This window comes from Maniola jurtina, chromosome 7 (assembly GCF_905333055.1).
Source record: "Maniola jurtina chromosome 7, ilManJurt1.1, whole genome shotgun sequence".
Classification (NCBI taxonomy): Eukaryota; Metazoa; Arthropoda; class Insecta; order Lepidoptera; family Nymphalidae; genus Maniola; species Maniola jurtina.
Genome location: NC_060035.1, coordinates 13,252,979 through 13,270,394, shown reverse-complemented (window position 1 = coordinate 13,270,394; position 17,416 = coordinate 13,252,979). Strand labels below are relative to the sequence as shown.

General features: G+C 36.0%; 1 protein-coding gene across 3 annotated transcripts in view; it reads left to right on the top strand.

Moving 5' to 3' along the window:
* The window catches only part of LOC123867099 (elongation of very long chain fatty acids protein-like), a 43,509-nt gene extending 29,192 nt beyond the window's left edge, over positions 1 to 14,317 (top strand). The window contains exons 1-6 of one of the 3 annotated variants that reach the window (XM_045908978.1): positions 6,210 to 6,309; positions 7,254 to 7,396; positions 10,383 to 10,573; positions 12,685 to 12,765; positions 13,117 to 13,416; positions 14,050 to 14,317. In XM_045908978.1, the coding sequence (XP_045764934.1) occupies positions 7,300 to 7,396; positions 10,383 to 10,573; positions 12,685 to 12,765; positions 13,117 to 13,416; positions 14,050 to 14,301 (921 nt within the window). In that variant the 5' untranslated portion in view covers positions 6,210 to 6,309; positions 7,254 to 7,299 and the 3' untranslated portion in view covers positions 14,302 to 14,317. Of the gene's footprint in view, positions 1 to 6,209; positions 6,335 to 7,251; positions 7,397 to 10,382; positions 10,574 to 12,684; positions 12,766 to 13,116; positions 13,417 to 14,049 lie in introns of those variants that run through there. The other 2 variants (XM_045908979.1, XM_045908977.1) reach the window with 2 other exon arrangements.
* The last annotated feature ends 3,099 nt before the right edge of the window (positions 14,318 to 17,416 follow it).

The window sequence follows — 17,416 nt, the reverse complement described above, 5'->3', positions numbered from 1 at the left end:
CCCATATAACCAAATTTTTTGGGGTCATGGGAGGTAGAGGGTATCCACTAACCACCCTAAAATAGTTACCCTAGGGTGCATACTCAGAATAGGGTGTAACAGACAGCCATATAGACACACTTACGCATTTATAATATTAAGTATGGATAAATAAATGTGTAGAAATTCTGCCTCTATTATGAAACAAAAGTGCGTTAATGAATCAAAAATGAATAGTTTAAGCTGACGATCTCATAATCGCTTGTGATATTATGTATATTATCATAATTTTTTTATGATATTCATCATAATAACCATAATTATAGTAACAGTTAACACTATTCATAATATATTCTTATTTATATAATAGCCATAAACATTTTAACCTTTTGCAGTTTTGAATCAGTGACGACGACGAGGTTTGATTCCCGGCTGGTACGATTTGGGAATTTATAATTTCTAAACTGGTTCAGGTCTGGATCTGGTTTGAGGCAAGTCTGGTTTATGATTACACCTTGCCAGTAAAGTCATGCTGCCAAGCGATTTAGCATTTTGGTACGATGCCACGTAGAAACTAACAAGAGGTATGGATGTAATTATTTAAGGTATGGGTTCAATTAGATCATCACTACCATAGATTGTTTGAAATCCAGGTATTTTTATTATTTTTAACACGTGCAATCCATAAAAAAAAAATTGAATCAAAATAATTTACGTATTAAAATTTCCATACATTCTGCCATTTAAATGTTATATTTTACATTTTAAACTTTTGGACTGCTAAATTATTACGCATCAAATTCTAATGCGTGGTCCACACAAGAAGCGATCATAGCGCAGCGCGGGTGCGGGAGGTTACAGATGCGCAATACCCGTGCCATACTGCCTCTGTGGCCTGTATATCTTGCATACCGTCGCTTGTAGGTATCCATTTTGAAATATGAAAGAAGTGATTGCTTATTTATACCGAACCGTATACCTAACCGTGCATTCGCCATAATTCGCCATATCGTGGCAAATCATGGCGAGTCACTTACTCCTATAACTCTCGCCGCACATTCGTCGCGCTTGGTCTGTTCTAACCCCAAAGTCTAAGTCAAATTCATTTATTCCATTATACATTGCTTTTCCGAGCGTGTAATATTATAAAATACAGAATACAGGTTAAAATTAATTATAAAATATGATTAAAAAATTACAATAATATTGATAGAATAAAGAGATAAATGAATAATAACCAAAATATTAAATTCTTAAATTACTTTAAAAAAAAATCAAATATTTCGTTTTAAGTTGATAAAAAACAAACAAATTTTACAATATAAATACTAAAATTAAAAATGACAATTACAAGTGCTTTTGAATCGTCAAGTTAATGTACAACTGGTTTGGAATGTTTTAGAGAAGAAACAGCAAGAAACTCGGCATAGAGAAAGTCCACGTGCGTTTTTTTGATCGCAGAGATTCACTTGATTTGTCCCTAGCCTTAGAAAAAAACGAGTCTTAAGTATAATATTGGCAAGAGTTTAGTATACACGAGTAACATAACAAGTCCCATAAAATAAAAATGTACATAATTAACGATAGGATCATTGATTTACAATTAACATACTATCGTGACTTAGGTAATAATAATCATAAACACTTAAACGTTTATCCGGCTTAAATCTAAATTTATAGATTACTACTAACCATCTATTAGTTATCACTGTAAAACCAATAATTACAATAACTGGGTAACTACTAACTAATCATCAATAAATAATACTTTTAAATATACTGCTTTACCACAATTTACGACATACAAACCGAGAAAAAAGTTGCTTCAAAAACTTGATATAACTTTTTCAGTAGATACCTACTCGTACTGGGTTATAATTTTACGGTTCCGTACCTCAAAAGGAAAAACGGATTACTTTGTTGTCTGTCTGCCTGTCTGTCAGTCTGTCCGCCTGTCGTGTCTGTCACGAAAACCTACTTCACGTCGACCTAGAATTATGAAATTTGGCAGATAGGTAGTTCTTATAGCACAAGTCCGATAACTGTGAATTTGTGGTTACATCACAAAAAAATTAAAATGTGTTTCAATTTTCAAAGTAAAATAACTATACCAAGTGGGGTATCATATAAAAGGGCTTTACCTGTACATTCTAAAACAGATTTTTATTTATTTTCATGCATAATAATTTTTGATTTACCGTGCAAATTGTCATATATACATACATATACATTGTGCAACATAATAATAATTATATTTTATAGAAGTTTTATGACAATATTTCACAACGGCCTCCTTGTTCTTTATTATGTAAGTAAGTGTTTGCAATAATAAAAGCAATTTTCCTTACATTGTTTCATTTTGCTTCCTGCTCTACATTGAGACATCTTTCTTTATTGTCTTTGATTCTAGAAATTAGACTGCTATATTTTTTCTACCATAGTAAATTAATTGAGCTTTATAGTTGTACTTTTTCTTTAATTGAGATGTTTTTAGGCCACTGAATACTAACTTAGACTAAGGAAAACGACCAAAAACCATGTTAAAACTGAGTCCAAAGTTTGTGATTTCGAACACTACGATTTTATTATTACATATTACAGTAAAGTTTCAACAGCTTTTACTCAGCTGTTTGCTTCTTTCAATAGAATTATATTTTGTGCATTTTACACCGTTTATTTTGTCAGCTTCTCAATAATTGTTTGCACTAGTAATGCAAGTAAAAGGTCAGGTTTGATTCCCGAATATTTCTTCATCGGATTAGTATGGTCAGCTTATTCCGTTTAAACACCCTAACTGACACCCTAGGGGTGTAAACTCGGAAACGTGCGTGCTATCCACCCTGGAAAGCGAATTTGTATAGGTATTATGTTTTAGTTGAGGGTGAATAATACAGAATAGAGACGGATACACGTTACGGAGTATGCACACTAAGGCGGCTGTGTTAGGGTGGATGAATGAATGAATGAATGAATATACTTTTATTGTACACCACAAAATTGGATAAACGGAATAGGTTCCTAAATTTTCAGAGAGTGGTTTACAAGATTACAAGATTTTACAAGAAGCGACTGCCAGCTCTAGCAAATCTTTCAATGCATTGTAATGAATTAAGAACGAATGAATGTAAATGTGTTTTAATAACTTTAAAGTATATATTTGGATATAAATTATTATTATGCAATGTAGATAGGTACTATTGGCATTAAGGCACCAATCTGACATAGGTGCACAAATGGAAAATAACTAGGAAGATAAATAACTTAAATAAAAAATCGTCTGCATTGTTTGTAGAGAACGTTTTTTTTTAGTTTTTTGACACTAATTACAAAGCTTACTTATTTGCTTTTCACATGGAGATAGTAATCATTCATCTGTTGGCTTTCAATTCGATGTGCTTTGACCTTAATCGAAGCGAACAAAAGAAAGGGCCAAAAACGAGTTTTTATTTAGTACCAAAATATAATGGGAAGGTATTTTGCTGACCAATAAAGTGCTTTCGTTATCACTCACCTACCAAGCATACATATTTTATAGGCATTGAACAAGCTTAGCAGCAATGTTTATTGAGTTTTTTAGCACTTCAATTCTTGCTTATAGTCAAAGATGCATGGAATCTGCTTTGCATTATATCTACCTATGAGATAGAACAATAGCAGATTAAACTAGTTGGTAATAATATTCTCCTGAACTAATTTTAAGCAATTAATTATCACTTGATTTAACGGTGAAGGAAAACATCGAGAGGAAACCTGCATGCCTGAGAGTTCTCCATGTTCTCTAAGTTGTGTGAAGTCTGCCAACCCGCATTAGGCCAGCGTGGCAGACTATGGTCTAAACCCTTCTCATTCTGAGAGGAGACCCGTACTCAGTAGTGGGGTGGAAATGGGTTGATCAGGAACTAATTTTAGGTACGGCAGTCAAGCTCAGAGATTCTCGGTGACTAGGTAAGGTAAGAAATTATCTATATTACTATCATACTAATTTTGTACCTAAATACGAATTTGTGTTTGTTTGTCGGTTTTTCCTTCAATCACGCCGCATAAGAGCGATAGATCGATTTGATTTTTTGCATAAAGATCATTTAAGACCTGGAAAGTGACATTGGCTACTTTTTGTCCCGGAAAAACATAAATTCATGCCGATGAAGTTGCGGGCATGACCTAGTAACAATAAGTCTAGATTATTTTGTACCTAGATATGTTTATGTTAGATATATGCATTGTTCTTTTGTAAGCGATAGGCTATCCAAATATACAGCGTGTTCGGTGTAACTAAATAAATAAATAAAATAAAAATAAAAAAGCCTTTTATTTCTTCTCTAATTTTACAATGTGATGCGATTATTTAACAACTTGAAATACTAGACGTTAGTAAATACCTATATTATTTAAAATTAATTACGATATTTTTTTTTTTAAATGAAGAGCTCTTTTCAGGTCAAGGTCTCCTCCAGAAAACCCCACTTCGCCCTGTCTTTGGCTTTGATCATCTAGTTTGGTCCAGCCACTTTTTTAATGAAATAGAAATACACACTCTGAGAAAATTTTAGCTGGCTACTATAGTTCGTGAGATACAGCCCGCTAACAGACAGATAGACATACAGACGGACGAGCTTAGTAATAGAGTTCCGTTGGCGCCCTTCGGGTACGCAACGCATAAGATAAAGCGGAATAACTTTCAAACTTTGTGAAGTTTTCTGCGTGATTTTTCACAGGCAACTTTAAGTAAGGTAGCATTTCTCCTATATCAATACTAACAAGTGCTACATGTAAAATATGTTTTCGCATGATTTTTCACATGCTACCTGTTAAATGGTCCATCTCAATTCTCTGACATCAATTGACGTCATAGAAGTCGTCATAATAAGTCGCAATTGTTAATTGAACAAGAAGTTGGGTTTTACGTCCATTAGGATATTTAGCGATTGTCAATGCAAGCATACCCACTTAGATCAATTTTGTCATGGTTGTTGATTATTGTAACAAATTATGTTACAACTTACATCCGAGTCATTACGTTCTACGTAGTTATGGTTCTGAGTGACTTTCCGTGATTTCAGGACTTAGACTTCCATAAGGCAATTGGGGATTGGAAAGTTTGTTGTAAGATTCACATATTCGAATTTCCTTGAATGAATTTGAAAATGTACTTATTTGATTTTATTTTTCAGTAAATAAATAAATCTTTTTTTATATTAACCAACCATGAGGTAGCTGAATCAAGATAACTAAAATAATTGGAAGAAAAAAGCATGCCAAAAAAAAAACTCATACACGCAAAAGGTTGGGCCCACTATTAGTACGAGTATATAGAATTGTTAATAACTTTGGCGGTAATTTATCTCTTAAACAACATGGTTTTTTCCAAAACTGACAAAACCTAATGATTTTTTTTTAAATACCTATTTAAATGAGGTACCTATCATTGAAGGAGATAGACAGAACTATTTTGGCTTTCACTTTTTATGTTCACCGTGAAAAACATTTCTTCTAAACGCCTTTGTCTGTAGGTTTCTATTACTGCAAAATGTTAACAATACAGTAACTCTTATAGTTTTATTTTTTAAATGGCTGTGACAAACAGACCGACGGACAAACAGACTGGACGGCTGGAAACCTAAAAGATACGAATCTGAGTTACATTAAGTGTAACTTTCAGAAAAACTATCAACTAAACAAACAGAGCATCCTGTATATCATGCCTCCCTTGCGATCTCTCCCTTAACCAAAATGGCGCCTAAGGGCGTTTGTCCACGGGCATAGCTACGATACAAATCGTTGTTGGATCATGGACGTGACGAAATATGCTTTATTTCTGGTCTTGTTTACATAATTTTTGATTGTGGAATGAGTTTTTTTCAGGAAAAGCTGGATGACTGACTGACTGACTGATCTATCAACGCAAAGCTCAAAATACCGGACGGATCAGGTGTTTGGCATGCAGATAGATATTATGACGTAGGCATACGCTAAGAAAGGATTTTGGAAAATTCAACCCCTAAGGGGGTAATAGGGGTTTGTAACTTGTTTAGTCCACGTGGATGAAGTCGCGGGCTAGTCTGAAATAAAACTGATTGTGGAATTTTGCTATTTAAAGTAGAGTAATGTATGGCGCTCGGAATCGTGTCGTGCGTCATGTCGTGAGTGGTACGTGGAAAAATGCGCTAAGGGTAGGCTGTAGGGGAGGTGAAGGCCTGAAGGCTGAAGGGGAATCGGAAAACTCAGTTGCGTCAAAGCTTTCAGTAAGAGCGCACGTGCTTCCGAGTCTGTGATAAATAAAGTAATTAATTTTAATGAAAGTGATAATGGTTCGGTGCTTGTGACATAAAAGTAAGCATTCTCCGAATTTTTATATGACCCGAAAACCCAAAATAACATTACCTACCAGTGTGACTGCCAAAAATGCGACTTTTTTATCATTTAAACTAAAGGAGACCTAGAAAGCTGAAATTTTGCACAGAGGTCTCTTTTAAAATGTATCAGGTTGATTTTTCGTAATTTCGGATCACTACCCATATCACGAAAGTGTGTTTGTTTGTTGATTTGTTCTACAATCATGCTGACTTATAGAGCAACGGATTAGCGTGATTTTTTGAATGTACATACTTAAAAACTTCAAAAAAGCATCAAAGGCTACTTTGTATCCCGGAAAATGAAAGTTTCGTAGGATTTTAAAACCTTAATCCACGCGGAATGAAGTCGCAGGCATCAGCTCCTCGCAGGGAATAAAGAGGGTTTATATTGAACCGTGGGTGGTTGGTTATATTTAACAATTTAACCTGATTTTGGCGTCTAGAGTCTAGACGGATGTTACAATAAACGACCTTCGTTACATAACAAACAACAACAAAAGTAAACAGTGCTGTCACTCTACTTTCGGTCCACATTTCGAAATATTAAATACTTCACTTACTCGACTTTGAATTGAAGCCTGTCTTGCAATTATTTTATTTTGTTAACCAGCCGTTATAGCGTAGTGGTTAAAACGGCCGCCTCCTACTCAAAAGATCTTTCGATCCCGAACATGCAACTTCTCGGATGCATTGTAAGCAATTAAATATTATCACTCGCTTTAACGGTGAAAGAAAACATCTCGAGGAAACCTGCATACCTAAAAATTCTCCATAACGTTCTCGAAAAAAACCATTAATTAACATTCGAGTTTCATGGAGTCCTACCCCCTAAACTAAGACAGCCATGGGGCCAGTTTTGATAATATTTTAGCAACACAACTAGCAAAACTCAATTTAACACTCTAATTTCCTTATTTCCAGGTCCCAAATAAAAGAATAGTCGTCAAAAAATGCGGGAAAGCCTTTCATGACAGCCGGAAGTGAACACGCGAGCGGAAGTAAGATGGCGCTCTCCAACAACTCCATCGCGAAGACATACAACCGTCTATTCGTGGAGTTAGCTGGTAATTACTATCTTTTTTTTTAAAAGAATATTAGCTTATTATGACTAATACTCCCCTTTCCCCTCCATTTAAGCGTAAAGCTTGTGCCAGGAGTGGGTACTACAATATTGCAACAGATGGGATTTGAACCGCCGACCTTTCGGAATTCAGTCCGCTCCTCAACCGTTGAGCTATCGAGGCTATTTCTCTTCCAATGGGCCGTTCAGAGCCAACGTCTTTTTCTATTGCTGGATAGAAGCAGACTTTAGTTCGCAGAAGTCCGCGATACATAAGGAACAGAACGCGTCTAATCTTCTATAATATAAAAATGAATCGCAAAATGTGTTGGTAAGCGCATAACTCAACAACGCCTGGACCAATTTGGCCAAATCTTTTTTTAAAATGTTCGTTGAAGTTCAAGGATGGTTTTTACGGCGAGAAAAATTAGAATTATTGCTGGAAAAACCCTAAAAATAGCCCTTTTCTTTTTCCCATACAAATGATTTCTAACTAAAACGTAGTCAATTTGAGCTTTATTGCTATGGTATAAAGTTCATATTAAATTATCCTGGATTAGCACATAGGCTACTTTTTATCCCGGAAAACCAAAGAGTTTCCACGGGATTTCGAAAAACCTAAATCCACGCGGACGAAGTCGCGGGCGTCAGCTAGTAGGATATAAAATTAAAGGCTGACTGACCGATTGACTGACTGACTGACTAAATGATCTATCAACGCAAAGCTCAAACTACTGGACGGATCGAGCTGAAACGCATGCACCTAGGTAGTTAGTTATTATGACGTAAAAATATTCACTAGGAAAGAATTTTTGAAAATTTAACCCCTAAGGGTGTAAAATAGGCGTCTGAAATTTGGGTAGAGGATGTCTATGTCATAAAAGCTATGTGCATGTCAAACTTCAGCCCGATCCGTCCAGTAGTTTGTAGATCAGTCAGTCAGTCAGTCAGCTTTTACTTTTATATAATAGACTAGCTGATACCCGCGACTTCGTTCGCGTGGATGTAGGTTTTTAAAATTCCCGTGGGAACTCTTTCATTTTCCGGGATAAAAAGTAGCCTATGTGCTAATCCAGGGTATAATCTATCTCCATTCTAAATTTCAGCCCAATCCGTCCAGTCGTTTTTGCGTGAAGGAGTAACAAACATACACACACACACACACATACAAACTCTCTCCTTTTTAATATTAGTGTGATATTTAGATTCTGAATTTCTGCATTTGAAACTTATAATAAGGTGATTTCCCTTACGTTGAGGTTTAAGAACTGACCTTGGTTAACTAGTAGGTAATGTCAGCTAGCGGAAATAACTTGACACTTGACAGTCAGTGGAGTCAAGTGGTGATACTTACATTTTACTTCAGGTCAAGGTCTTATGGTTTCCGGTTGTTTGTTTTGCCAGATAACAGTATTTATTACCGATCGAGAAAAGTATATTACGTAGATACTTGGATTTTATGATGGTATTTTTTTTGGGGTCTGGGTGCCAAAGGTGCTATTGCTAAGCCTTCGCTGTCCGTCTGTCTGTCAGAGGACTGTATCTCGAGAACTGTAATAGTTAGAAAGTTGAAATTTTCACAGAATGATCATTTCTATTGTTGCTATAACAACATATTATAGGAATTTCAAAATAATGCACCATGAAAATTTAAAACAATGTGTATCTGTGTGTCTGTCTATCTGTGTATCTGTCTGTGGAACCGTAGCGCCTAAACTAATGAACCGATTTTAATTTAGTTTTTTTTGTTTGAAAGGTGGCTTGATCGAGAGTGTTCTTAGCTATAATCCAATAAAATCGGTTCAGCCGTTTGTAACCTTCACTTGTCGGGGATGTTATAAATTTTTAATTTACACTTGTGTTTTATTTAAGTAATGTCATCTTTTACACTTATAAACAGGAAGCACTTTATTCCTGACCTTTTAAAATCATTTCTTCCGTGCTTTACTCTTGACAACATCTTTACTGTCGCGTGCCTTTGTTTGGTCAGGATATCTTTAGTACTGTCAGGATATAATTTAAAGTTAAGTGGACCACACTGTTTCCTTCAAAGATAAGTGATTAAGATAGTTTTAATTTTAACGGTGTAGGTAGGTACGTTATAGAACCTGGTTATCACACTAATATTATAAAGCAGAAAGTTTATCCTACCGTATGTGTGTGTGTGTGTGTTTGTGTGGTGGGTGTGTATATGTTTGTTGCTCTTTTACGCAAAACCACTGGATTAAATTGGCTGAAATTTTGAAATGGAGATAGATTATACCCCGGATTAACACATATGCTACTTTTTATCCCGGAAAATAAAAGAGTTCCCGCGGGATTTTAAAAATACCTATATCCACGGAAACGAAGTCGCGGGTATCAGCTAGTTAGCAATAAAAATATTTAAGACTACATCATCACTGACTATCACGTATTGTGATCGTGATCAAGCGTCAAATAACGCAAAAACTTTTATCAAAGCGCATACTGTCACGTTCCAATGTTTCAGAATTCTCTATCGATAAGTTAAAAACTCAATGCACGTCACCAGATTTAAAAAGTATAATATTGATTTTAAGAGATCTTCGGAGGTCGTTTTTCTAAATAATGATTTTGAAATTGCTCTTTCAGGCACAATATTAATATACTCCTCATTAGAGATAGGCGATACCTAAGTATTATCATACTAGTCGCAAGCTGATAACTTTCAAACGGCTGAACCGATTTTCTTGGATTTCAAGCCACCTTTCAAACAAAAAAAGTAAATTAAAATCGGCTCATTAGTTTAGGAGCTACGATGCCACAGACAGATACACAGATACACACGTCAAACTTATAACACCCCTCTTTTTGGGTCGGGGGTTAAAAAATGTAACAAAGCGTACACCACCTATAGCTGATAATAACACAAAGTCAAAGCAGAAGAATCGTATACTTTGCCATATAAATGTACCTGTTAAGTATTTTGAAGGAGTTAATTTTTAAAGTTACGACCTTCTCATTTCCAGATCCTCGGACCAATGACTGGTTCCTCATCAAAAGCCCCATCCCGGGGCTCACCATAATCGGCCTATACCTGTATTTTACGCTGAAATGGGGCCCGCGGTACATGGCCGACAAGAAGCCCGTCCAGATGCAGAAGACGCTGGTGGTTTACAACTTCATACAAGTCCTCGTCAGCTGCTGGTTATTTTACGAGGTTTGTAGGTTCTTTTACTTACTGTGCCAGGGGAAACAAGCCTTCGCATAAAACGTAACCTATGTCGGGCTTCAAACAGTTTAAATATATCTCTTTAATAATTTTCATCAATAAGTATTGCTTCAGCGGAAATTAACAGACGGCTAAACATATTATTCAAAATTAAGGTGCATGACACGGGTCTGCTCGCGAAATTCAAATTTAATTTGATTTTTTGCAATTTGTAAACTAATACGACAAAGTAGGCTTATGGCATTTTAATTGCGCCAATGGCAGCATCATCCTCATAGGTTTATACAAAAACCTTTACTTGAACGGGTCCAGTTCAAGAAATTAGTTATAGTATCGACTAATTTGTGAGTAACTCATGTCAAACTCATTATTTTGATTAATTTTTTAAACTGGTCACTTTCAAGTAAAGATTTGTATGTAATCCTGTGAAGATGATACTGCCATTGTCGGAATTAGAATGCTATAAGCCCACTTTGTCGTATTAATTTACAAATTGCGACCAAATTAAATTTGAATTTCTCGGGCAGACCCGTCTCATGCACCCTTAATGCACTTATCTCATAATGAGCTCATTACTTAAATGAGTTGATCCCTTAATGAGGTCATCGCCTTATGCCCTTCCCTGGGATGAAAGCTATCTTTGTACCAACTTTCGTCAAAACGGATGGCCATGAAAATCTAACAAACAAACAGACACACTTTCGCATTTATAATATTACAATAGTATGTATAAAAGTAAATAACTAAGTATGGCTCGTAAACCATCCGATCTTTAAAAACCATAATCTTTTACAATTACATGCCTGATACTGTAATCAGTGTAATCATATTCACTAAATACCATATCTTTAACTCACTGTTATTTATGCAACTAAAAAACAATTTGAATGAAACCAGTTCAAATAAATTTTACGATTCGCTGTACAAATATCTTAAATTATTGGTTAGCTATAAGCTAAGCTCTTTGCGCCACATAACTTACCTATCATTATTTAATTTTAGACACTCTAAAAGGCAATCAAAAAGTTGACTTTTGATTGACGACTCCATTACGACTACCGGAGGCCAATCGAGAAGAATTCACGTTTCCTGTACCACACAAAAAATGGCTCTTTTTATCTTGGGCTATTGACCTGTATACGGTTTAGAAATAAATTGAATGTTAAATTACTCGCAAGAATTTTTAGGTATTCATATCTGCCAACGGGACCCTATATTACTACACCTCCGATCTTCGTCCGTCCGTCTGTCAGCGAGCTATATCTCATGAATCGTAATAGGTAGAGTATTGAAATTTTCACAGAATGTGTATTTCCATTGCTGCTATAACAATAAATAATAAAAATTTCAAAATGAACGCCATGTTACTTTAAAATATTAACAAGTGTAAATTAAAAATTTATAATACCCTCGACAAGTGAAGGTTACAGTAAGTACTAGAAAAGAGCTGATAACTTTCAAACGGCTGAACCGATTTTCTTGGATTATAGCTAAGAACACTCTCGATCAAGCCACCTTTCAAACAAAAAAAAAACTAAATTAAAATTGGTTCATTAGTTTAGGAGCTACGATGCCACAGACAGATACACACGTCAAACTTATAACACCCCTCTTTTTGGGTCGGGGGTTAAAAAGTAGTAGTCTTGTATGATGGTACGGAACCCTTCGTGTGCGAGTCCGACTCGTACTTGACCGCTTTTTATTTAGTCAAAAATCGCTAATAGTCTAGTCGTTAGGACTACGGCATTCTATTTAGGTCTTACTTAGGTCCGGGGTACCGACAGGATGAACGAAGATGCTACTTTGTATATGGCATCGTTAGATCGAGATAGGATTATTTATCGGTATATTAAATAGGTAATTATACCGGTAATTTATACCGGTACGTTAATGCATGTATGGGTATCGTTACTTTTATCGTTACTGCTTAGGTAACGTTAATATAACACTACTTTAATAACCCTATAAAAATACCGGCAATACGGTCCCTCGTGGAAAAGTAAATAGGTACTAGGAAATAAAAGAAATATTGCCCATAGTGTTACTGAAACCCGAAATTCTTTGACCCAAAATTAATTGTGATTTTTGAATTTTTTCAGGGCCTCGACGCCGGTTGGTTGAGGACTTACAGTTGGAAATGTCAACCAGTCGATTTTTCCAAGTCACCTGAAGCTATGAGGGTAATTAATTAATTATTCTTTAAGTAGATCTATAGTAGTAGTGATCTAAAATAAGATAAAGTTAAACAGCTCTAAAACTCTAACTACCCGCGAACTACCTTAAAGAATCCCGGTGAACTCTTTAATTTTACGGGATAAAAACCTATGTCCGTCCCCGTGATGTATAACCTGTACCGAATTTCATCAAAATCAGTTAAACTGTTCAATCGTGGAAAACTAGCAGACAGACAGACAGATGAACGGAGTGCCAAACAGACAGACACACATTCACATTTCTAATAGGTATTAGTATGAAATGGATTATTTATGAAGGACATTTTAGGTCTAACCCTAACCCATTTCCAATTTCAGGTAGCGCGGGGAGTCTACATATACTTTTTGGCGAAAATGTCCGAACTGCTCGACACTGTATTCTTCGTGATAAGAAAGAAAGACCGTCAGATAACGTTCCTACATTTATACCACCACACAGTGATGCCCATGATATCATGGGGTGCGACAAAGTACTACCCCGGAGGTCATGGGACTTTGATAGGAGTCATAAACTCCTTCGTACATATAATTATGTACACGTATTACATGTTGGCTGCCATGGGACCTCAGTACCAAAGATTCTTGTTCTGGAAAAAGTACATCACTACTTTGCAAATGGTAAGATTTTGATGAAGCTTTTAACGTAACAATGGTATAACTAAGAAGCTGAAAAACAATGTTTATTTTTAATTGAATGAACGATTATTCTCTTGATATGTATCTAAATATTATCGTTTATCATGATAATCATCACACAAAATAGACAGAATCACACTAATATTATAAAGGCGAAAGTGTGTATGTGTGTGTCTGTGTGTGTGTGTGTGTGTATGTTTGTTACTCCTTCACGCAAAAACCACTGGACGGATTTGGCTGAAATTCGGAATGGAGATAGATAATATCCTGGATTAGCACATAAGCTACTTTTTATCCCGGAAAATCAAAGAGTTCCCACGGGATTTCAAAAACCAAAATCCACGCGGACGAAGTTGCGGATGTCAGCTAGTATACAATATTTAAAACCACACGAATAACCTATTGTTTTTGATTAATGGTTACTTAATTTTTGCCATGCTTAAAGCAATTTTTTATTTAATTTGAACCTTGACTTTTAAAAGATTTGCATAATAAATCTATCCATGTGATTAGATATATCCTAATCGTAAAATACATCCATAATTTACAGTATCCTTGTTCGTTTGGTTTTTGTTTGTTAACCATGTTTCTAATATGGGATTATTCTTCTTTCAGCTCCAGTTCTGCATCACTTTTCTACATTCTTCTCAACTTCTCTTCTACGAGTGCGGCTACCCGCGCTGGTCCGTCGTGTTCACTCTTCCCAATTCAATCTTCTTCTACTACCTCTTCTATGACTTCTATTATAAGGCGTATGGAAAATCTGACAATAAGAGAAAACATTCGATTAAAGATAAAAATGCTAACGTTAGCATACAAAACGGCAAAGCAAATGGTTTCATAAGTATGGAGAAGAAAATTGAATAAATTCACCCTGAAAACTGAAAAAGGAAACTTTAAATTTTAATTGACGTGGTTAAGATTTTAGCAATACTAACAACCGTCACTTGGCATTTTAGGTGGCCTTAAAATTAACTGATATTTCGAATATCAGCCGTAATTTTCTAGTACATACTATGTAAATATAGCAATATAAATAGTACATAACTCCTAACATTGACCATGTATTATAAATGTTCGAGGTATTTTAGTGATAGTTTGTAACCTGCTGTTGGTAGGTATTGTACTAAAAGCTAGTAAAAGTATTTACCATGCCAAAAAGGTCATTTTGTAAAAAGTAACACATTCCATTCAAGTCGATGATGAAAATCCATTGATGATACATGCTTCAAAAAAATGTATGTAGAAGCAGGCGTTATTTTGCGGAAGTCCATGATATACAAGGAACCGAAAGCTTAATTTGCTATAATCCGCCAAACCAAAGAAATCTGTACGGTACAACATGCAGCATAAGATATGCACCGCCCGCTCTCCCTCTGATAAACATACAGGAAAAGCCAGCCACCAAGCAAGCTATATATGCACCACCACCACGCAGCACCACACAAATCCCAACACCAATCGACGCACGTTTCGCCCCGACATCGGAACATCCTCAGGAGATGTAGACCTTACAATGCCTAATTGCAAACTTTACTAATGACTTGGCAATTAGGTAGCGAAAAGTGCGTCGAGTGGTGTTGGAGTTTGTATGGTGCGGGGTGGTGGTGGTGCGTAAGGCTTGCTTGGTGGCTGGCTTTTCCTGCATGTTTATCAGTGGGAGGGCGGCCGGTGCATGTCGCATGCTGTATGTTGCACCATACAGATTTCTTTGGTTTGGCGGTTTATAGCAAATTAAGCTTTTGGTCCCTTGTTAAAAAATGGGTGATACATCCGGTAATATACGTTAGGAAGTTTAGAAGTATTCAAAGCTAGAAGTATTTAAAAGTTAAAGCTGAGTGTACAGCTGAGAACCACCTAAAGCGTTGAAAACCATAAATGTTATTCTGTATGAGGAATAAAAGTTCATTTTCACTGGAAAAGCAATCAGGGAGCATGCTGGCGATTTTTAAAAAGCGTTCCATTTTGGTCAATACGTTGTCTACGGATTGTCCCGGCGTGCACTTTATCGGCCAATAAAAATAATCCTATACAGACGCCACACCTGCATAAATAAGATTATTGTTTGGTCAATTTGCTGTACTCGTGAAGTTGTGAATACTGTGCTGTATAGAACGTGTCGCACAAATTATTAAGGCTATTCTATGCCAGAGCAACACAGTGCGACATTGAGGAATTCTACAGGGCTATAGGTACAATAATATAAAATTTAAATCATCGGTATACCGTCGTACCCTAATATTCCAATTCTATGGCCTAAAAAAGCCAGGCTGCAAAATTAATGATTTTATTTGTAAAAATCCCCACTGTTGCATATTGTTGCTCCATCCTAAAACGGCCTTTTCTGATATTTAAATATAGAAAAAACATGATGAAAGTATTAGGGCAATTACTAATAATAATTTGATAATATATTATGTGTTAAAACTCTGATAGACGTAACGCATTGATAAAAATGAAGTAGAACGTAATAGTTAATTACATTAATATAACCTACCTTTTAATAGTCATACTTGGTTACCATTTAACGAAATCATATTAATCGATTACAAATTAATATTAAGCATAGTTAACGGTCAAAGACCGGACTGTGTTTGGTGAAGCTATGTTATTTTTTGGTTACATTTTACCAATAATATAAATATAGCTAATAAGAATATAAAGTTGTCTAAGAAAATTATTTATCAATTTTCACTGGTAAATATTTTTCTGTAGCCTCCTTTATGAATGAACTTACCAACCCAAATAACTTGTGTATATACGTTAGTTTTAGTAGACATTGTTTAAGGTAGAGTTTAGAGTGTAGGTAAGTTTTTGAATCAATAAACGCGTCACTGAAGTTTGCTTAAAACTGAGAACTTTTCCTAAAGCCTCAATATCTTCGTTATTACCATGTTCAAACGATAGACCTCCACTGCTGGACAAAGGTCAGCAGGAACTGCCACACTTAGCCCTCTTGCGTTGACTGGATTCGCAGCTCCCTGTGACTCGTTTGATGTCGTTGGTCCACCTCATGGAGAGTCTGTCTAACTCTACGCTTTCCAGTGAGATGTCACCATTCTAGCACCTTGGTACCCCAACATTTATCGGTTCTTCAAACTATATGCCCCACCCATTACCACTTCAGCTTCGCAACCCATGGAGCTGTGACAATTACTCTAGTTTTTTTAAGGATCTAATAATTCCTGATTTGATCACTTAGGTAAACTCCGAGCTTATGTCCCAATATCATGATTAATACTCCCCTTCCCCCTCCAATTAAGCGTAAAGCTTGTGCCAGGAATGGGTACGACAATAGTGCAACGGGTGGGGTTTGAACCGCCGACCTTTCGGAATTTAGTCCCCTCCTCAACCGTTGTGCTATCGAGGCTCTATGATATGATATGCCATAATGCCCAAAATAGTTAAGTTATCAAGTTAGCGTTAATTTGGTTGAAAACTTACACTACAGACAATGTAGCACAAACGTTTTTGTAATGTTTGTTGTAGATACTAGATATAGTTCGTGCACGACACCATGAGACCTGACGTATTGACGTCACTGTATAGTATGCAAAAAGTATGTTCCGAATACAGGTTAAAATACGTTGCTCCTTGTAAGCACGTGCGCTAGCATAGTATAATAGTGGACGTGGAGTCCAGGTATTGTGCACGAATATTAGGTTTCATACAATTTCTTACTCATTTATTGTTCAGTGAACTTTTTTTTGTGTCTGTTCAGATGGAACACATCTCAACCATATTACACCGATATAAATGTCGCCAGGTAGATAGTCTCGTGGCAGCTGCTTGAAGTAACTTTGTCGCAACCACAAATAACTACAAACCTAGTTGGTTTAATACAATTTTGTGCCCGGCTACATTTTTGTCGCTGTTGAGTGGTTGTGATTGTGGCACGTGTGAACGGGCCCTTTCAAATCTGTCAATTATAAACTACCTTCCAATTATTGTACAAATCATAACGTTCAGTTTTAAAATAAAG